Source organism: Leptinotarsa decemlineata, unplaced genomic scaffold (assembly GCF_025532065.1).
Source record: "Leptinotarsa decemlineata unplaced genomic scaffold, Ldec_3_MD MMD2_P_RNA_scaffold_8, whole genome shotgun sequence".
Taxonomy (NCBI): domain Eukaryota; kingdom Metazoa; phylum Arthropoda; class Insecta; order Coleoptera; family Chrysomelidae; genus Leptinotarsa; species Leptinotarsa decemlineata.
The window spans coordinates 103,817-123,283 of NW_027412535.1; the positions used below are offsets into that span (position 1 = coordinate 103,817).

Here is a 19,467-nt window from a genome sequence, read left to right on the forward strand (position 1 = left end):
TACATATATATATATATTTATATATATATATATATATTACATATATATATATATATATATATATATATATATATATATTACATATATATATATATATATATACATCTGTATAAAAGTTTCAACATGTTCCATACTATTCTTTTATTTTTTCTTTATACATTGTAATCTGATTATCCGATGATAAATAAAGCATTCATTCAAACATTCAAAATACAACTCTAAGTAATGTCAATATTCGATTTCACAACAATGTGAGATTTTTTTCAATTGAGTATTGTTATAAGCCATCGAAACAATACCTGATGTTGACACTTTGATATTGGAACTAGTTTCTTGAGAAATATTATAATTTCGGCATTTTTTAATGATAACAAAACCTTATCTATCGTATCGTATCGATAAAATCAGTGAATGAACCTATAAATACATATATGTTCAATGTAATATTATAGTGGATCTGTGAATATTTGTGGAATTTTCAAGAAACTACTTGGAAATGACTTCCAAAATAACTGTATCATCTCTTCTGGTTTTGTTGGTCTTAATCAATAAGGTATTCGATCATTATTTTTTGAACATTTTTACGCAAATTAGCAAATTAGCAAATCGAAAGCCTCTATTGGCTTGTAGGTTATTTAACTCTAGAAAGCGCTTATATATCTGGAAAACATTACTGAATGGACACTAGCACCATTCCATTCCAATGAAAGATGGAAAACAAATTCAATTGATTTTAATTCCTCATGAACACTCAATTCTTCATATTTCCGATTCATCTGTCTCATTTGGATGACGCATGAATTAATATTAAACTGAGTCAAAAATATATTCTAAAATCGATTTGAATTTCGGAAAATCAAGCATACAATGTTGAGAGATGACATCCCAGTGGTTTTGTAACCTTTTAATTATTACATTTGAAGGCAAATTTGTAAAAAGTGAAACTATACCGAAACTCACTAAGACATAGTTTTCAGGAAGTTTAAAATCATTAATGAAATTACTAAAGGAATTAGAATCTTTCACATAAAAGTCGTTGTCAGTATTATATGACATAGACAGAATATTGGCCAACCATTTAGCCAGTTTGCTGTTAGGTGAATTTATTGATGACACAATGGGTCTCATCGACAGTTCAGGTTTGTGTACTTTAGGCAAAGAGTGAAATCTAGGAACTACTGCATTATAGATGGTCAGCTTTTTGGCTGTATTTTCATCCACCATTTTTTTCTTCTTAATCCTAGAAACTATTTTGTTTGCTTTTTGTTATTGTCACGGTGCTAACTGGATTATGATTTAACTTTTTATAATATGTGGTATCACTAATAAGTAAGTTTAAACTTTTAGTAGAGTATTCCTCTTTGAACATTATAACTGTCACATTGCCTTCGTCACTTCTTACTACATAGATCTCAGGATGTTGTTTCGAAAAGGATTTGCATTGATCAAAAGTTTTTCTTGAAAACTGATAATTATCTGAATTTTTATAGAGGAAATTTGTAATAATATTTGTGCATTGAGCACGATAGATATCTTGAAAGTTTTTATCAATATTGACTGACTAGTTACTTGATAAAAACTTTCAAGATATCTATCGTGCTCAATGCACAAATATTATTACAAATTTCCTCCATAAAAATTCAGATCTTTATCATTTCTCAGATCATCATCCTGAGATCTATGTAGTAAGAAGTGACGAAGGCAATGTGACAGTTATAAAAAAGAGGAGTACTCTACTAAAAGTTTAAACTTACTTATTAGTGATACCAAATATTATAAAAAGTTAAATCATAATCCAGTTAGCACCGTGACAATAACAAAAAGCAAACAAAATAGTTTCTAGGATTAAGAAGGAAAAAATGGTGGATGAAAATACAGCCAAAAAGCTGACCATCTATAATGCAATAATTCCTAGATTTCACTCTTTGCCTAAAGTACACAAACCTGAACTGTCGATGAGACCCATTGTGTTATCAATAAATTCACCTAATAGCAAACTGGCTAAACGGTTAGCCAATATTCTGTCTATGTCATATAATACTGACAACGAGTTTTATGTGAAAGATTCTATTCCCTTCAGTAATTTCATTAATGATTATAAACTTCCTGGAGACTATGTCTTAGTGAGTTTCGATGTAGTTTCACTTTTTACAAATTTGCCTTCAAATGTAATAATTGATAGCTTACAAAACCACTGGGATGTTAACTCTCAACATTGTATGCTTGATTTTCCGAATTTCAAATCGATTTTAGAATATATTTTTGACTCCTATGTCCTAGTTTTTCAGGACACTTTCTGTAAACAAATTTTTGGTACCCCAATGGGTTCAACCATTTTCCCAATTTTGGTGAATTGTGTATTAGATGACCTAATTATGAATGTGAAGGATAGAATCCCTTTTAATATTCCTTTTATTAAACGTTACGTGGACGATTTGATCCTATCTGTTCCTCGTGGGAGAACTGAAGAAGCATTAACAACTTTTAACAGTTTCAACGAGCATCTGCAATTCACAGCTGAAGAGGAAGGTAACAACAGTTTACCATTCTTAGATATGCGTGTAAGCAGAAATCCAGATAATGTTCTACGTACAAGATGGTATAGGAAACCATGTGCAAGTAACAGGTTACTGAACTACCATTCTTACCATCCAACGAGGATTAAATTAAACTTAGTACTTACCATGAAGAACACTTTTAAAAGATGAATGTATCAAAGAACTAAAACATATCCTTATAAACTTTTGAACAAACTACTTTTCAGCTTTTTCCACAGTGAATACTTTTCCGAATAATTCAATTAATCCCATAAATAATAATAATTTAAATATGTCAAATAATGGAGATATATCTCCAAATTTATTATTTTTCAAAACATTACCATATTTTCAGTCCTTAACACCCAAACTCCTGAACGTTTTCAAGAGTGAAAATATTAAATTTGCTCAATACATTGTCACCACTACGATTAGTCTTTTTTCCAAAATTAAAACTTCATTGAAAACTTTAGAAAAATCAAATGTAGTATATGAAATTCCTTGTCATACATGTGACACCACATATGTTGTTCAAACATCTAGAATTTTATCAGGACGCATAACGTCACATAAAAGTGATTGTAATACAAATAAAACCACCTGTGCTCTTACAGAACATGTTATCAACACAAAGCACACAATGAACTACACCGAAGTTAGGGTTCTGTGTACTGAAAGCAACTTACAAAAACGATTGTTTGAAGAAATGTTCTTTATCAAAAGGAATAACAACAACATGAATAAAAAGACTGAGATCAACAACCTCAGCAACATTTATAATTACATCTTAAAATTGGAATTCATTCCCCAGGTTCCCTAAGCAACATATAGTATGTGAGTTTGGACGCAGTGCTAAGTCTGTCATTTACTTCAATTGTGAGTACTTGGCAGCACTGTTTCCATATTCAGATACTTTTGAATTTGCTAGTGTCAACAATGCTGTTGTTGTGCCTTTTGGTACTCCTGTTTTCATTTTTTACTGTCGATTTTTAAACTTCAAATGTCATAATGTCAATTATCAAATTTCAAATATTTCCTGTTTCCTCTTTCTTTATGGTTGCTACCACGCTACCAGTAAGCATATCCAGTAAAATAATTTTTTTCAAATTTAAATCTTTCAAATGTTTAAATAAAATAAGTTTTGTATTTTTTCTCTAAAACATAAAAATTTAATGTGTGACACTTTTCTACATGATGAAAAGTATTAACTTTATTTTTCTCATTGCAATGTCTGAATTTTTACTATAACCTCAAGTTAGTAAGTACATTTTTTATCTATTTGTTTTACAAATGACAGGCTCGTTTTCAAAATATTTCATTAAATTATATTTTTTAAATGGAACACCCTATATATCATCATTTCGATCCGATACACCATTCTCAACAGCAAAGCTCAGTACTATATTTTATCTTATTTTTGTTTCTCTATGTGTTGTACTCTTTTTGGATATTATTTGGACTTACTACAAACATTATGTAATGTAAGGTAATCAATAAACTTTCATTCATTCATTCATTCATTCATTCATATCACTTTTCTCATGTGGAAATAATAATTTCTTTCACTAGTACTTTCACTAGTCTGTGTTGTGACGAATAAAGAGCTATGAAATATCGGGTAAATATTAAAAAACACCGCCTTTTTGTTAAGTACATGTTTGTCCCATTCTCTTGACAATACCTGTTGCTTTCAACACAATTCGGTCATATATTCTATTAATTATATTTTTTACATAATTTTTCACTCTATCAACATTATTATGTTTTATTTCGTACATCTCATTTTTCAGAAATCTTATATTTCTTCAAAATTCGTTGAATAACAGACGGTAAAACAGCTATTTCTCTAGATAAATCTCTGATGGACTTATTTGGATTTACCTTAAAGTAGGCTGAAACTTCAATTTCTGTATATTCAGATACCTATCACAAAACAGTTTTTAGTTCTCCTCTTCCCATAAACTCCTTCATTGTTCCTAAATCGACGACGAAGCACAGCAAAAAACGCCAATTAGGTAATTCACGATCGCGGAACGAATTGCAGTAGTGTTGCAGCGTTCTTACGCTATTTTTCTGGCAAACCAAGTAGGATTCTAACATATCACATTTTTCTTGATGGGAAAACGGCATTTCGGAAAATATTCAAGCAGTAGTTGAGAGTTACATTAATGTATGACATTGTCATGATACACTTGAGAATATTTGACACACAGTATTTCAACAAACTTTTAAGGCAACTTGATCACTTATGATATATCGGTCGGTAGCCAGGCAGTTCGACGTGGATGCTTTGTACACTCACTTGAATCGACTGCCGTGTTGGTCGATGGTCCCTAGTCTGAACAATCGATTTTCACTTGCTACCGTCCAACCCGTGTTTGGAATCACACGTTAAGAGGTAATACCTCGTTAATCCTTAGCTCACACAAGTTTTGACTTCTGAGGGTAGTCGTTCGTAGGGGTGCGACAGCCGGTTGATGGAAAAACAGATTTTAAACAGATTTTTTTTATTCTATTTTATCGATTCAAATACATTTATTCCAACTGCCTTGATATGACGCTTCAGTATTTTCTGTTCTGTAAGTTAAGAGTTGGTTTTCGAAAAATAAGTTTTTAAAAAGTTTATTTTATTCAAAAACACGTGTTACAATAAGGATGTATCAAGTCAGACTGAATATAAAAATGAAAATTCTCATAGGAATAAAAATGCAAGTTCATCTTCGTCAGCGGTGTCGAGTATCGCTGACCCATCATGAACCTTGTCAATTCTCCGTGGATTCAGATTGTAACTTCTCCATCCCCTGAAGAAGTTTTATGAGGGTGGAATAAAACTTGAGTCCTGGTAGCTGGTACTGGTGGTGTTTCAGAGATCCTCTGGCATCGTAGGGTGTGACGGAATTTGAATACCAAAATTCCAATTACCGCTGTAGCAATTATGAATACAGGGGTAGTCCAAAAGTGTGTACTATCGACTGGAATATCCTCAAAACCTAGGGGTTGCAATAGGCTTTGTTCGTGAATTTTGTGAAGTTCATCTAAGGGGATTTTTTCTAGCTGGATAGGTAGCATCTTCTTCTCATGTGGTATTGAAATTGTTCGGACTTTTGGCAAGGCTAGGGGCTGCTCGTATGTGAAGCCCTTGGAATTGATGTAGTTGGCTTCAGGTGTCTCAAATCCGCATCCTGGAGGCACTTCTATAAGGTAGGTGCCGTGCAATTCCTGCATTCCGGGAGTGGAACATTCAGTAGATATTTTTGTTGGCTTTGGGAATATACCAACATAGTGAGCTGGTGTGATTTCCTCTATCAGGGTACCCTTTATTGAAACCGGAACTTGTTGGCATCTGGCTTCATCTTCAGAGATGTGTAAAATTTGGGAAATGCAATCTCGTGGCTGAATGTCGCCTCGAATGATTGGAATTTGGCAAAGGAATCCAGGGTTGATCTTCTTGCATGGTCTCTGCGAATAGTGGTGTAGTCCAGTATTCAATGTCAGATACGGAGCTGGAGGGATGATTGTGGTAAAGTTACTAGTAGGGATTGAATATAAATGGAAATGTGTAAATTTTTCCGGGTGGAGGAGAGGAAAGTGCAGAACAAACACGATTATTGCATTGGAATAATAAGCATCGACAGTGATCAAATCGTAATATTTCCTGAAGTCTTCTGGTTTGGTATAGAATAGTTGTCTAGTTGTATGGTGTCGAGCCATCGTCTGAATTATCGTGTTCATTTCGGTTGGCTGTATGATGTTATTATACAAGGTATTAGTTTTTGCAAACACAATTGCATTTTCCAGGTCCGTCAGCAGCTGTAAGGTTATTTGCAATGACAAATTTAGTTGGTCTAAAACATTCCTGATCTCCATAAAGTGATTGAAATCGAATGTTATTGTATCGATTTCTTTATTAATTCTATCAATTTTCTTGGAGATTATATCGTCGTTATGCCTGATAAGTGACACGGTTTTATTGAAATTCTCTATGAGTGAGGTGGTGAGAGATATGTGCTGGTTCAATCTTTGTAGAATGTTATATCTACCCTTCTGTAGTGATGCTATTGCTTGGTCATACCGCTGAGCATCTTCTTGATCTAAATTTCCGGATATTGATTTTATGATGCTGCCAAGTCCGTTGATTAGACCTCTTTTGGTTCTGTGGGATGGGTTGATGCTGTGAAATTTTTGATATACAATTTTCAGTTGATATTTCAGTGCTTGATTGAAATTGATGAGTCCTTCTAGGTAGGGGTAACTCGGGCCGTTTGTGAGGGTTTCAGTGATGTCATCGAATTGCTTTTGTATTAGATCGATTTCTTCGGCAATCGGCGTCAAGTTATAGTAGTGCAGGAAGTCGTGAATGCTAGTCTGGATCCTGGCTTCTCCCAGCTTTAGGGAAGAATTCCCGGTTGTCTTTGAGATCTTGAATTCGAATTTCTAGACCCAATGCGAGGGTGCACCTGTAAAACCATTTTCTTGTTATGTTTTGGGATGTGTTTTTATTCTTTTTATGAACAGTAGTATAGGGTATAGCTACTGTTACTTTTTTGTTAGATTCAACTACACGTGGTACAAATCTAGGTAAAAGCTTATTTCGAACACCTGTTGTTTTGGTATAAATTTTTGTGCTAGGTGAGTAGGCTACAGGATGGTGTCTGCTCTCATTTCGTTTATTTATAGTCCTTTCTTTCAGTTTGACAGCTTTTTCATTGATTTTTTGGTAGACAGCTTTTGTTTTATCTCGATGTTGTTGCATGTAGTTGTTCAGTAGAATCCTTTCTATGTCGATATCAAAGGGGTCCTTACTGTCGAAGTGTCCATTGAGAACATCGATGGGCTTTTGTCCTGTTACTGAATGGATTGTATTGTTATAGCCTAATAGTGCATAAAGCATTTGTTGCTTGATGTTCAGCTGTTTCTTATTTTGCAATAATAATCGTAAATGTTCTATAATGGTCGAGTGAAAACGTTCAATCATTCCATTTGATTGTGGACTCTCCGGGGTTGTGTGGTGGATCAAAATTTTATGTGTATCCACAAATTCTTGTACAAGGCCGTTTTTGAATTCGGTGCCACTGTCTGAGACAATGATCTGTGGTAAACCATGGTGAGTAACGAATATCAGCAATGCTTTCAATATGTTAATGGCATTGGCTCCTTCTAATGGATAGGCTTGTCCATATTTTGAAAAGGCGTCCACAATTGTTAAAAATTTCTGTCCATCTGCCTGAAAGGTGTCTAGGTGAATAATTTCGAGAGGTTTACTTGGTGTAGGAGTTATCATAAATTTGGGTTTTGGTGGGTTTCTGTCATACTTATTCATTTGACATGTTTCGCACATATTGATATATCCTTCAATGTCTTTTTTCAAAGTTGGCCAGTAATATTTTCTTCGTACTCGCAATTCAGTTTCATTTATTCCACGATGGTTTGACTTCCCTTCGTGGTAGTTTCGAATTATTATTTGTTGTTGATCTTCGTTGTTAACATCTTCCAAGATTTCGTTGCATTTTACCAAATCGAAGGCAGTGTTTCTGAAAATTTTCTGAAGAATATTGCAGGTTGACTTATATTGGGTATCTGGGTCGAAATATACAGCATGTTTGACTTTTGGTGGAATATAGTCTTTGAAGAATTTCACAATATTTTCTTCTTTTGCATTCATACCAATTTGAACATGAATTCGTTTTTTATTTGCGAACGCTTGTTCTATACAGATTGGCCCTGGGTTATAATGGACAAATGTCATTTTTATCTGGTTACTGTAATAATTGAGAGGCTTTTCTGATATTGGAATTGTGAATGCCGGTTCTTCTTGAGTTGTGTGTATGGTTCTGTTACTTCCTTCGTTTTCAGGTTGGTTGAGGTCATTTATAACTTCGTCAGCTGTGTCAGTTGATGATGTCCTTTTTGGGTGGTCGAGGTCGGGATTTTCGTCAGCTGTATCGGTTGATGATGTTCTTTTCTGTTGAAGACGGTCGGGATTTTCGTCTGCAGTGTCAGTAGCGGAGGTGTCTTCGCTGATTCTTCTTTGAGATTGGTCGGTAACGGTATTTTCAGATGGTGCATTGTTGTATAACGAAGCATTTTCTTCAAGTTCTTTGTTGAAATTTTCTATGTATTCATTCAAACTGAAGGCTTCTTTGGTGTGTACTTCTATTCTTGAAAGGGCATCAGCGTTCGTATTGCTTTTTCCTTTCTTGTAAACGACTTCATAGTCGAATTCTTCTAACTTCAATCTCCATCTCACAAGTTTTGAATTTGGATCTTTCAAAGAGAAAAGCCATTGTAGAGGGCGGTGATCGGATAAGATTTTGAATTTTTGGCCAAATAGGTACGGTCTAAAGTACTTAGTCGCCCACACCATAGCAAGCATTTCCTTTTCTATGGTTGTGTAATTTTGTTCGCTTTCGTTCAACGTACGAGAGGCATATGCAATTGGTTTGTCCTTTCCAACAGGTCCTTGCGATAGGATAGCACCTATAGCAAAATTGCTGGCATCCGTCGTGAGATTGAATGGTTTTGTGAAGTCGGGATATTGTAGAAGCGGTTCGTTTACTAGAAGATTTTTGCATGTTTCGAAACATTCTATGAATTTCGGTGTATGCTCAATTTTCTGGTTTTTCTTAAGACAGGAGGTGAGTGGTTTGGTTATTTTTGCGAAGTCCTTGATGAATTTTCTATAGTATCCCAGGAGTCCTAGGAATCCTTTGATTTCTTTGGTTGTTCGGGGTATAGGATACTTTAAGATTGCCTCAATTTTTTGGGGATTTGGTCGAATTCCTTCTGAAGTGATGATGTGTCCCAAAAATGGATATTTATCGTCGATAGTTTTCTCGTTCACCTTCCTATAATCTACGACGATCCTCCATTTGATTTGTCCAGAAGCGTCTGCTTTCTTTGGGACGACCCATATAGGTGAAGACCAGGGTGATTGGCTTGGCCTTATGATTCCCTGATCCAACATTGAGTTTACCTGTTTTTCCACTTCAGGCTTATGCACATGTGGGTATCTGTATGATTTGGTAAAAACAGGAATTTCGTCTCTTGTCCTGATCCGGTGTTTCACTTGGTTTGTGAACGTTAGTGGTGTGTCTGGCACATAAAAAATATCGGAATATTTTTTGCATAGCCGTAGTACATGTCTTCTCTCTTCCTCGTTCAAATGTTCTGTTCTGATTGATTTTTCTATATCCAAATGGTGCGACGATTTTGTTGAAATATCTGCCGTAAATAAATAAAATTCACCTATGTCAAATTTTCTTGATTTTATTGAGTCGGTCAGTGCTATATTGAGTTCAAAATCCGTATCATTGATAAGTTCTGCCCACGCAAGATTATTACATGCGATTGTTAATGTTTCTCGTAATTTTGCTCCTTGAATATTTTGTTGTGGTAATATGATAGTACCTTCGCACTGTGCTACTGGTAACCTGAGACGTGTAATTGTATGAGGCTCGAGTTGAGCGGAATAAGACTGATTATTGTTCGTTTCGTGGTAAAAAATGGGTAACGTTGCGAATGCAGAAATAAGATTCGAGTTAATGAAATCTAATTGGGCTTGCATTAATTTTAAATTATCTAAACCAATTAGTCCATCAAAAACTTTGTGAAATTTGAATAGATAAAATTTCAAATTGGAGCTACTGTTAAATTCTGAAAAACTAGGAATTTCGGCACAATAATCTTGAGAATAATTTTGAAAAATTGAAGTTACTACAAATGGCTCGTGTTTAATGCAATTTTTGAAAAATTTAAAAGCCACTTCAGGGTTGAGAAATGATTTTGTGGAGCCTGTATCAATCAAAAGTTTCAAAGGTGGATTGCTTATAATTATGTAGGGCAGTTCTTTCTTATCGGTGAAGCTGTGTAATTCTACTACGTTTCTGGCATTTTGTTGTCGTCCTCGAGAAAATTTTCTTCTTCGTGCTTCAACATTTCTTCAGGCATGAAATCTTCAGCACATGTTTCTTGATATTCTTCGTTGTAGTATCCACCGTATTCTTCGGGTATTTCGCAATTATAAACTTGTTCTTGATGTTCAACATTGAAAAGTTCTTCGGACGTGAAAGTTGGGCGAGAAGTTTGAGGCCTAAAATGATTTTGTTGGTGAGTATTTCGTGTTGAAATACTCATTGGTACTGGATCTTGTCTGTACGATGGTTTTTGATTATTTTTCGGGTCCCAAACGTTTTGTGGTTTTCCAAAGACTTGCTGATTGGTCGGAAAACGTCGTGGTGGTAAATTGACTCGAGGTGGTAGGTTAATCGGTCCAGTTGGAAATTGGGGTCTGGTATAGGCTGACTGGGAAGGCCATACTGGGCGTTGAAATTGAGACGGGGGTTCCATTCGTTGCTGTGTGTATCTTTGGGGTGGTAATGGTCTTCTAACGGATGATGAAACTTCTGGAGCGTGACTTTTTTGTAGATAACGAATGTTATTTTCTTCCTGAATGTATTGCATCGCTGTGGCCAAAGAATTTGGACGCATTGCTCTTATCGTCGATCCTAAAGGTTCCTTCAATCCGGCCAAGAAGGTAGTTAAGGCTTGTTGTCTGAAGAATTCTTTTTTACTCGTTTTCACTACATCGTTGTCATTATGAATGTCGATATAATTGCAGATCACACTCAGTAAGCCCATGCACTTTTCGTAAAATCGTAAAGGTGTTTCATTTGATTGCCTTAAGTTCACTAGATCCCGTGTTAATGCATTTTCGTCTCTTTGGTCTCCAAAATGTTGAATGAGGACATTTTTGATTTCATCCCAAGTGTTACATCCATATACAGAAACGACTTCTTTTGCTTTTCCTGTCAACTTTCCGAGAATACCATACATGAGCAGTTTATTCTGGATGCAGTTGATATTGGCAGGTGTTGGATCAAAATAGTGGTTGAGAAGGGTTGCTGATATGTTTAAAAATTCGTGAAGGCTGTTGGGGTTCCCATCGAACTCCGGAACTACGCACAAATTTTTGATGTCAAAGTTTGGTCGTGCCATTATTACTAAATTACTATTATTGATATTCAAAGGTATATTTGATTCACTGTGGTTCTGATTCGATGAATTTTCAATAGATAAATTCGCAATAAGATTACTTAAGTCTAGCTCTGCACTAGGGTCAATAAATGGACTAGGAACAGAGGAATCTGACATTAATACTCACAGAAGAATGGTGATGGCTTGATGCATTCCCAAAGATCTGCTTTCTCCTTTTGGTCCTTGGAGGGTAGTCGTGATGCTGCCGTCAAGGGATGGTTTGTTTCGGATCGCGAATAAACGTTTAAAAACGACGAGGAACTTTCACAGACTCTTTCGCGAATCCTACCGACTGCGCCAGTTAAGAGTTGGTTTTCGAAAAATAAGTTTTTAAAAAGTTTATTTTATTCAAAAACACGTGTTACAATAAGGATGTATCAAGTCAGACTGAATATAAAAATGAAAATTCTCATAGGAATAAAAATGCAAGTTCATCTTCGTCAGCGGTGTCGAGTATCGCTGACCCATCATGAACCTTGTCGATTCTCCGTGGATTCAGATTGTAACTTGTACAAAAACTACTTCAATGTTATCATGTTATCATTATAGCAGATATATTTTGATTCACGAAATGAATACGGCTAGTGGAATGGCTCTAAGATGGAAATTATCGTTTTGTAATTTAATATCAAATAGCTCAGTGGTGTCAAGTGAGTGGTACGATATGATGATCGCGGGTTTCACGAGTCCAAATCCCAGCAACATTTTTCTTTTTGCTGTAGGTAACAAAATATTGTTATTCGTATAAGTACCAAAACTGGGTGTTTGGACAATCATCAGGTTTTATTTTCCAAAATAAAGAAAATTTTCAGTACTAGTGAAATAAATGAATATTTCCACATAAGTCGCTCATTTTCAACTTCAGGAAGGAAGGTGGTATGAACTTTGTTACGAATCGGTATTGAATTGGCAACCAAGTGTTGCCCAACCTTTGCACTTGGATATACCATACTGATAACAGCAAGAAACACGTGTCTGTAGTTTGCGTATTATTTGAGTGCTTAATTTTTTCCTGCTTCCGTATATATAAAGAGCATTTTCTAGGTACATGAATTGGAGAACTACCCTCTAGTAGGAAATGATGGTGATAAACTTCAGCTTCAGTTAAAGCACAATAAATTCTTGATGAAGCCAAAGCTGAATATTGAAGATAAAAAAACTCATTGACAACCAGTGTAGTTGTCTTCAATGAAAATATCACATTCCATACGCTTTCTGAACTCTCCATGTATATAGTTTATTGCTAGTTGTTTTACTGTAATTATTGAAGAGACCTCATCATAATTGTATGCAATTTCATCAAATTAGCATTTTCTAGGTACATGAATTGGAGGGCTACCCCCCAGTAGGAAATGATGTTGATAAACTACTGCAGAAACTTCGAAAAATAGTTGACGCAGCTTTAGTCAAAGCACAAGAAATACTTGATAAAGCCAAAGCGAAGCTCAATGGAATTGCTCAGAAAACGGAAAACGCGGCTAGTCAGGCTTTACAAGGATTTGAAAATAAATTGAAGAATGAGCTTGATGCGCTCAAACAGAAAGCAAAGAATGCCGGTGTCAACATCGATGATTGCCTTGGCGAAAATGAAAGAAAACTGATCAATCTTCCGAACGACTTCGCTGTTGACATGGTGCAATGTGTCCAAAATACACTCAATGAAGGAATCAATTATGCTCAAGATGCTTTAAATAAGGTATATTTACGATAATCATGGTTGATCGTTTCTCTCTTGACAATTAAGTATATAAAATGCTGGTATATTCATATCAATATGTTTTCTTGAAATAATTTTGCATGAATGTGATTCATGTGATTCGAAAAATATTCAAATTCTGTGCTATATGGTGACCGAACTGAATAATTTGAAATAATCGTTACACATCATGATTGATTTGAAGGAATTTTCTTTCATATTTGAGTGACAGAAATAGGTACTCCCAAATGAATTAAAAAAAAATTCTAAAATAAAACACTAATTCATTTCACTCCTATCAAATTGCTTTAAACTAGATTGGAGTATCATGAACCACCCTGATTGTATAGAACTTGAAAAAGAGGAAGATGATTATCATTTCTTCTCTCATAGAAATCTTTCTTATAACATATACGGTAATTTCCAGAATATATATATATATATATATATATATATATATATATATATATATATATATATATATATATATATAGAATAGAATAGAAATGCACATTTACAAATCATCAATAACTTCGAAAATGAACTTTATAGATTACGAATCACATTCAGCGTACGTGAAATGGGCTCACCGCGCGAACATTTTAATTTTTTCACCTCAGGAATATGAGGCAACATCAGATATAGTGTTACGGTTTCATTTTACCTATTTAGATATTGAGAATTTTAGACTTAAAAAGGAAGGGAAGAAGGAGAAAATAAATAGAGGAATCGGATTGTCAACAAATCTATATTATATGTAGTCATGCCCTTATAGATAATCATTATTAAATATTTTTTTATTTCAATTCTTCTCAAACTTTCCTACTCTCACTATCTCTGGCAGTAGACTTGGTCTCTTCAGTCACTTGAATCATTAGAAATGTAGCAGTTATTACAAAATAAATAAATTTTCAAAACATAACCTATACTTGTCATCCATTCAGGTTGATTTATGTCTGTATTGAAATTCTTTTCTATGATTGAAATTTCGTCCACATTTGGTACCATTGATTTGGAAAAAAAAAGGTAACTAGAACTTGCACAGATGTGAAAAAAAAAAAACTGGAAAAAAATTGAAGTGAAGTGATATTCAATTTACCCATTTTGCGGATTTATTCTGGAAATTTCGTTCAAAAATACCAGATTATTGATAATTTGGGTAATCTTAACCATCTTCACTCATTTGTGGATATATTTTCTGGAGTACTGAACATTCCAACCTTCTTTGACGTAAGTTCTACGTAATCACTTTCGAGATCACACAACATATAGGATATGTTACCTTCCTCATTTGAACATTCACTACAATAGAATGTCATTAGTACTGAATGTATTTATTGTTTCCAGGCCTGCTTCCTTCTTTTATTACCCTTGATTTGTTCTGCTTTATATGTCAAGAAGTAGAGTAGTAGAGTATAGTGCTAAACCTGGCTTCTCATTTCTTCCTGCTTAATAATAGGGATTTGGGAGCTGTCATAAGGCTTCACTGGTTGAGGGATTTGCTTCTGCTTTAATTGACCCAATGCACGAGTGATATTTAAACACCCCAACTCTTAGGAGACTCTCATGAAGTGGATCAGGACTTCAAGAAGACACCGACGAAACAGATAAGTCCCTTTTTTTCAACTGTGCTTTATTTCCATTATTTTATTGTTCAGCATGGTCGCTTTCACTGATTGTGCATGAATTACTACACAAATTGTTTTGTTTTCTTTCTTTATAGTTGTACAGTTATCAACTAGTGCTAGACCATTAACTCAGCCACATCCTCATTTTCTGAGAAGAAAAAGCATATAAATAATAACTTTAAACAAACCTAATAGTTGGTGAAATTAAACAACTTACCTCTAGCGTTAACAGTGTACACTTTCAGTATATATACTAAAAGGTTAAGGAATTTAGCGCATGTAACTAGTATATTTATGACGAATAATTGTCTCAAGAACATAATATTACCATACAATTTACAAGATTGCAACTGTCAAACGTCTTTCATCGACGGACTCTTGTTCTGAGATATTTATCCAGCTCCGGTTCCACAACATTGTCATCCTGTCAATTGTCAACGACAAGCAATTAAGATTTATTTGATTTTAATAAGGATCATCAAACTTGATAGGTTGTTTAATTCAATAATATAGTTGGTATAACGATTCAGGTTTTATTTATTTATTTATTTTGTTCGATAAAGAACCCCACCCGTCTCCACTGAGCAAATGTATGTTCAGAAAGGATTAATATTTTGCTGCTAACGGCCAACCAAGCATCACAAAGCGTTGTATTCCTTGGTTCCGAAGGTCAGGAGTAGCAATAGAAAAATACTCGGAGTGATAATCTAAAAAAGTAATTTTCTCATAGTGAACATACATGAAAATATCACCCAACGATAACTTCATTATTTGGAATACAGATATACAATTTATTGCATTTGTATACCTAATCTTCAATGGAGCAGACTGAACGAAACAAATACAATAACTCATTCAGATCACTTTTACTCATTTTCAGTCACTACTTATTGAACATTTACCAGAAAGTAAACAAGTGAGGATTTTTCCAGCAAAAGATTTACAAACACAAGACAAGATGGGTTGTACGGAATGATTCAGTCCAGAGCGGCTGGGAGTATTGATTTTGCTATTGTTTTGTTCACGAAGAGTATTCAACAAGAACCCCAAGAATTCGGAACAATCCTCTTGTTGTCCTAACGAGTATCTAGTGGACTTCAAAGACTCCAGGAAATCGGTTTTCAGGACAACTCTCTACTGATTCGTAAGGAAGAACACGTTTCACAGAATCTCCATAAGAACCATTTCTCAAGCTGCGATCGATCCTTCCAAGTGAAAAAGGGTTTCGTAGAGGGATCGATTCGGCTCTTGTTTCAAGAAGCGCTTCCACTGAAATGGTACCAATTCTACGAGGAATGCAACTCATTTTTTGGGGCCAAGAATGACCTGAGTCCACTGACTGCACTGAAAAAGAAGAAGGTGGATCAATCACTTGTGAATTAACCTTGATAGCAGACTGATAAATATCCACATATTTTGGCTTGTTTCGAAGAGGTTTCAGTTCCGTACTGAAATTAGGGCAATGCACGATCTCATCAAAATTATGTGAAGGAGGAATAGTTCCAAGTACTGAAGCAGCATTGCCACATTGAATAGCAATACTAATTCTTTCTATCAAAAAAGAGGTAGAACGGTGATCTTTCGTTGCTTGGCCTATTCTCCTTCCGAGTTCATGAACGAATAACAGAGACTCCGGGCCATAAACACCAAAAGTTTCAACCGCTACTGGATGAAACAGATAGTTGTTTCCAAGATTTTGGTATTTTTTCCTTTTCAATTTCTCGCCAGACAATGCTGCAGTTCCAGCAGACTTGGAACTTTCGGCTAGATGGGAAGCCGCGACCGTGTCAACGCAAGTAAAGTCCCATACCACAGGTTTACCGTATTTCCATGGTATGAGAGACATGCCATCTGGTCGTTTACCATCATCTCGACTAGTACCTAAGGGTTCCAGAATTGCAGGAACATCCGCTGACAACATAGCATCGTGAAATCCACATTATTAAAATTACATAAATTCATCAGATTAGTCAAACAGTTTGAAATACAAAGGGTGCACTTTAAGATAATTCGAGACTTACACTATACTTACACTAATACATTCAATTTACATTACATCTAAAATTCAAAAAATCATTTATGTCATAAAAAGCATGACTTGCTAAAAATGTTTTGAGTTTGTTCTTAAAGTTCAAAATGTTTTTTGACTCTAGAGTTTTGTCTGTATCCAATATGTCACAGAACTTATTATAGCATTTAATTCCTATGTGTTTGTTGTGCAATTTCTAAGCGTGAAAAAGGTTGGTGAATGTTTAGTTTGTTTCATGTATTATAAGAGTGTAAATCAGCGTTTTTTTTTGAATGTTTGATTATTTTCTTTGACATACATTATAAGTTGCAGAATATATAAACTTGGTAGTGTTAGAATATTTTCTTTTTTAAAAACCTCTTTACACGATGATGTTGGAGTCATTTTGTGCATGGCTCGTAATATTCGTTTCTGAATTGTAAAACCTCTATTGATATGTGGTGATGAACCCCAAAATATTAAGCAATATTGAATAGTTAACTGCACCAATCCATAATATACAAGCTTTATTTCATGGGGTGATACTGTATCTCTTATATTTCGGATTACATAACACAGAGATCTTAGTTTTGTGGTTACTGTGTTCACGTGCGTTTTCCAAGTGAGCTTTGGATCTAATGTTACCCCCAGGAATTTCATTTTATCAGCGACTTCAATAGATTTGTTGTCAATATGTAAATGAGGATTGGAATCAAATGTCATATTTTTTGGTAGAAATCGCATATATCTCGTCTTTTCTGCATTCAATGTTAGGCCATTTTCTTGACAGTATTTACTAAATTCAGTGGATGCTTTGTTGCGGTTCTCAATGAGTTGTTCATACTGAGGAAGTGGTAGTATAAAATTCGTGTCATCTGCATATTCTATGATGCTATCAGGAGTACCACATGTTCTGAAAATATCACTGATTAAAATGATAAAAAACAGAGGCCCGAGTACCGAACCCTGGGGCACTCCTCTAGAGGTTTTCATTGACTTGGACCGTTCATTATTGAGAATAATCGTTTGAGATCGATATGATATGATATGATTCTGCCCAATTATGTGGTTTACCTCGTATCCCCACACCTTTCATTTTCATCAGTAGTAGTTTGTGATCTACTACGTCAAATGCACAACTTAGATCATAAAAAAGACGAAAAATGTTTTGTTTTTCGTTGAGTGCCTCGTAAATAAAATCCAATCCATCTCCAATGGCTCCGGTGGTAGACTTAGTTTTTCTGAACCCATTTTGAATTTCTGGTAGTAGATGAAATCAAATATTTTAGCGATGTAACTTGGCATGCAGATCAGACGATAGTTGGTCAAGTCACTTGCCGATCCTTTATTTTAAAAGACTGGTATTCCTTTGGATTCCTTAATATTTGGGAACTCACCTGCAATGAAGGATTCGTTGATTAAATAGGACAAGGGCTCAGCGATGTATCCAGCAACACATTTTATACCTTTCGCTGGTTTTGATGTGTTTTTTTTCTTTAGAGTGATTACCTCTGTTGGTGTTGTTGGAGGAAGAAAGAAGCTCATGTGAAATTTATTGATTTCCATATGATAGTTGGGAATTGCATTATTATTTTGATTCTTTTCTATAAAATATTCATTGATTGAATTTGCCATATTTTCAATTTGAGGTTTTTATCATTAACAGTTTTCATTATGTTAGATAAGGGTTGATGTATTTTGTTATGGTTTTCACTTATTATTTTCCAGCTTTCTTTCATGATATTAGAGCTATTTTCAAGAGCATTATTCTTTTGTTGCAAGTATTTTGATGTGATTTTTTATATTCTTGTTTAAAGGAATTGTAACTTTGTGTGTAGTTTGAGTTGTTTGATTCCTTTCGTATCCTATTCATTTCACACAGCATATTGTGCATATCTTTGATGTGTTTGGGAACATCATTGTTTCTACGAGTTTTTGTTCGTTTAGTTAATTTAGGGAAAACTACATTATAGTGGTATAAAAACGTTTCGTAAAATGCTGATATTTTTTCTTGAAAGTTTACCGCTGAGTACATATCTATCCATGCTTTCCTTGATAGTATGTTTCGGAGAGTATTTATGTTAGATTCGTGAAGATTACGTGTGGAAATGTATTTAATATTACTATTTATAGTTGAGACTACTTTAGGAGAACCAATTTGATAAGTGTGGTCAGGCAGAAAAGTATCAATTACTTTAATTTTAGTTAAGTTGACATTACTAAAAAAATTATTATTGCAAGTTGATGAAGTTTTAGTTACTCTTGTGGGGACATTTATGAAATGCTTGATATTATATCCACTGAATAAATTCATAAGGTCATGATTTTGATTACTCTCTACTGAGAAATCAATATTAAAATCCCTACAGATGATTATTTGATTACAGTTTTTGTAAAAACTGGAAATTAATATTTCCATCTGCATGAAGAATTGTTTAAAATTGTTGGTATCTGGAGGTCTACATACAGAGAAAATATAAAAACAACCCGTTGATATTGGGCTAGTTAATTTTCCACCGCATATTTCAAATACGTCTTCAATGCACCAAGTATTTACGTTTATGT

At 34.5% G+C, this 19,467-nt stretch overlaps 1 protein-coding gene across 1 annotated transcript in view; it reads left to right on the forward strand.

The window, feature by feature from the left end:
* Positions 1-397: 397 nt before the first annotated feature.
* Positions 398-19,467, forward strand: part of LOC141480378 (uncharacterized) — a 36,370-nt gene continuing 17,300 nt past the window's right edge. Inside the window, exons 1-2 of the mRNA XM_074170307.1 lie at positions 398-553; positions 12,889-13,266. Of these exons, the coding sequence (XP_074026408.1) occupies positions 497-553; positions 12,889-13,266 (435 nt within the window). The 5' untranslated portion in view covers positions 398-496. The remainder of the gene's footprint in view (positions 554-12,888; positions 13,267-19,467) is intronic.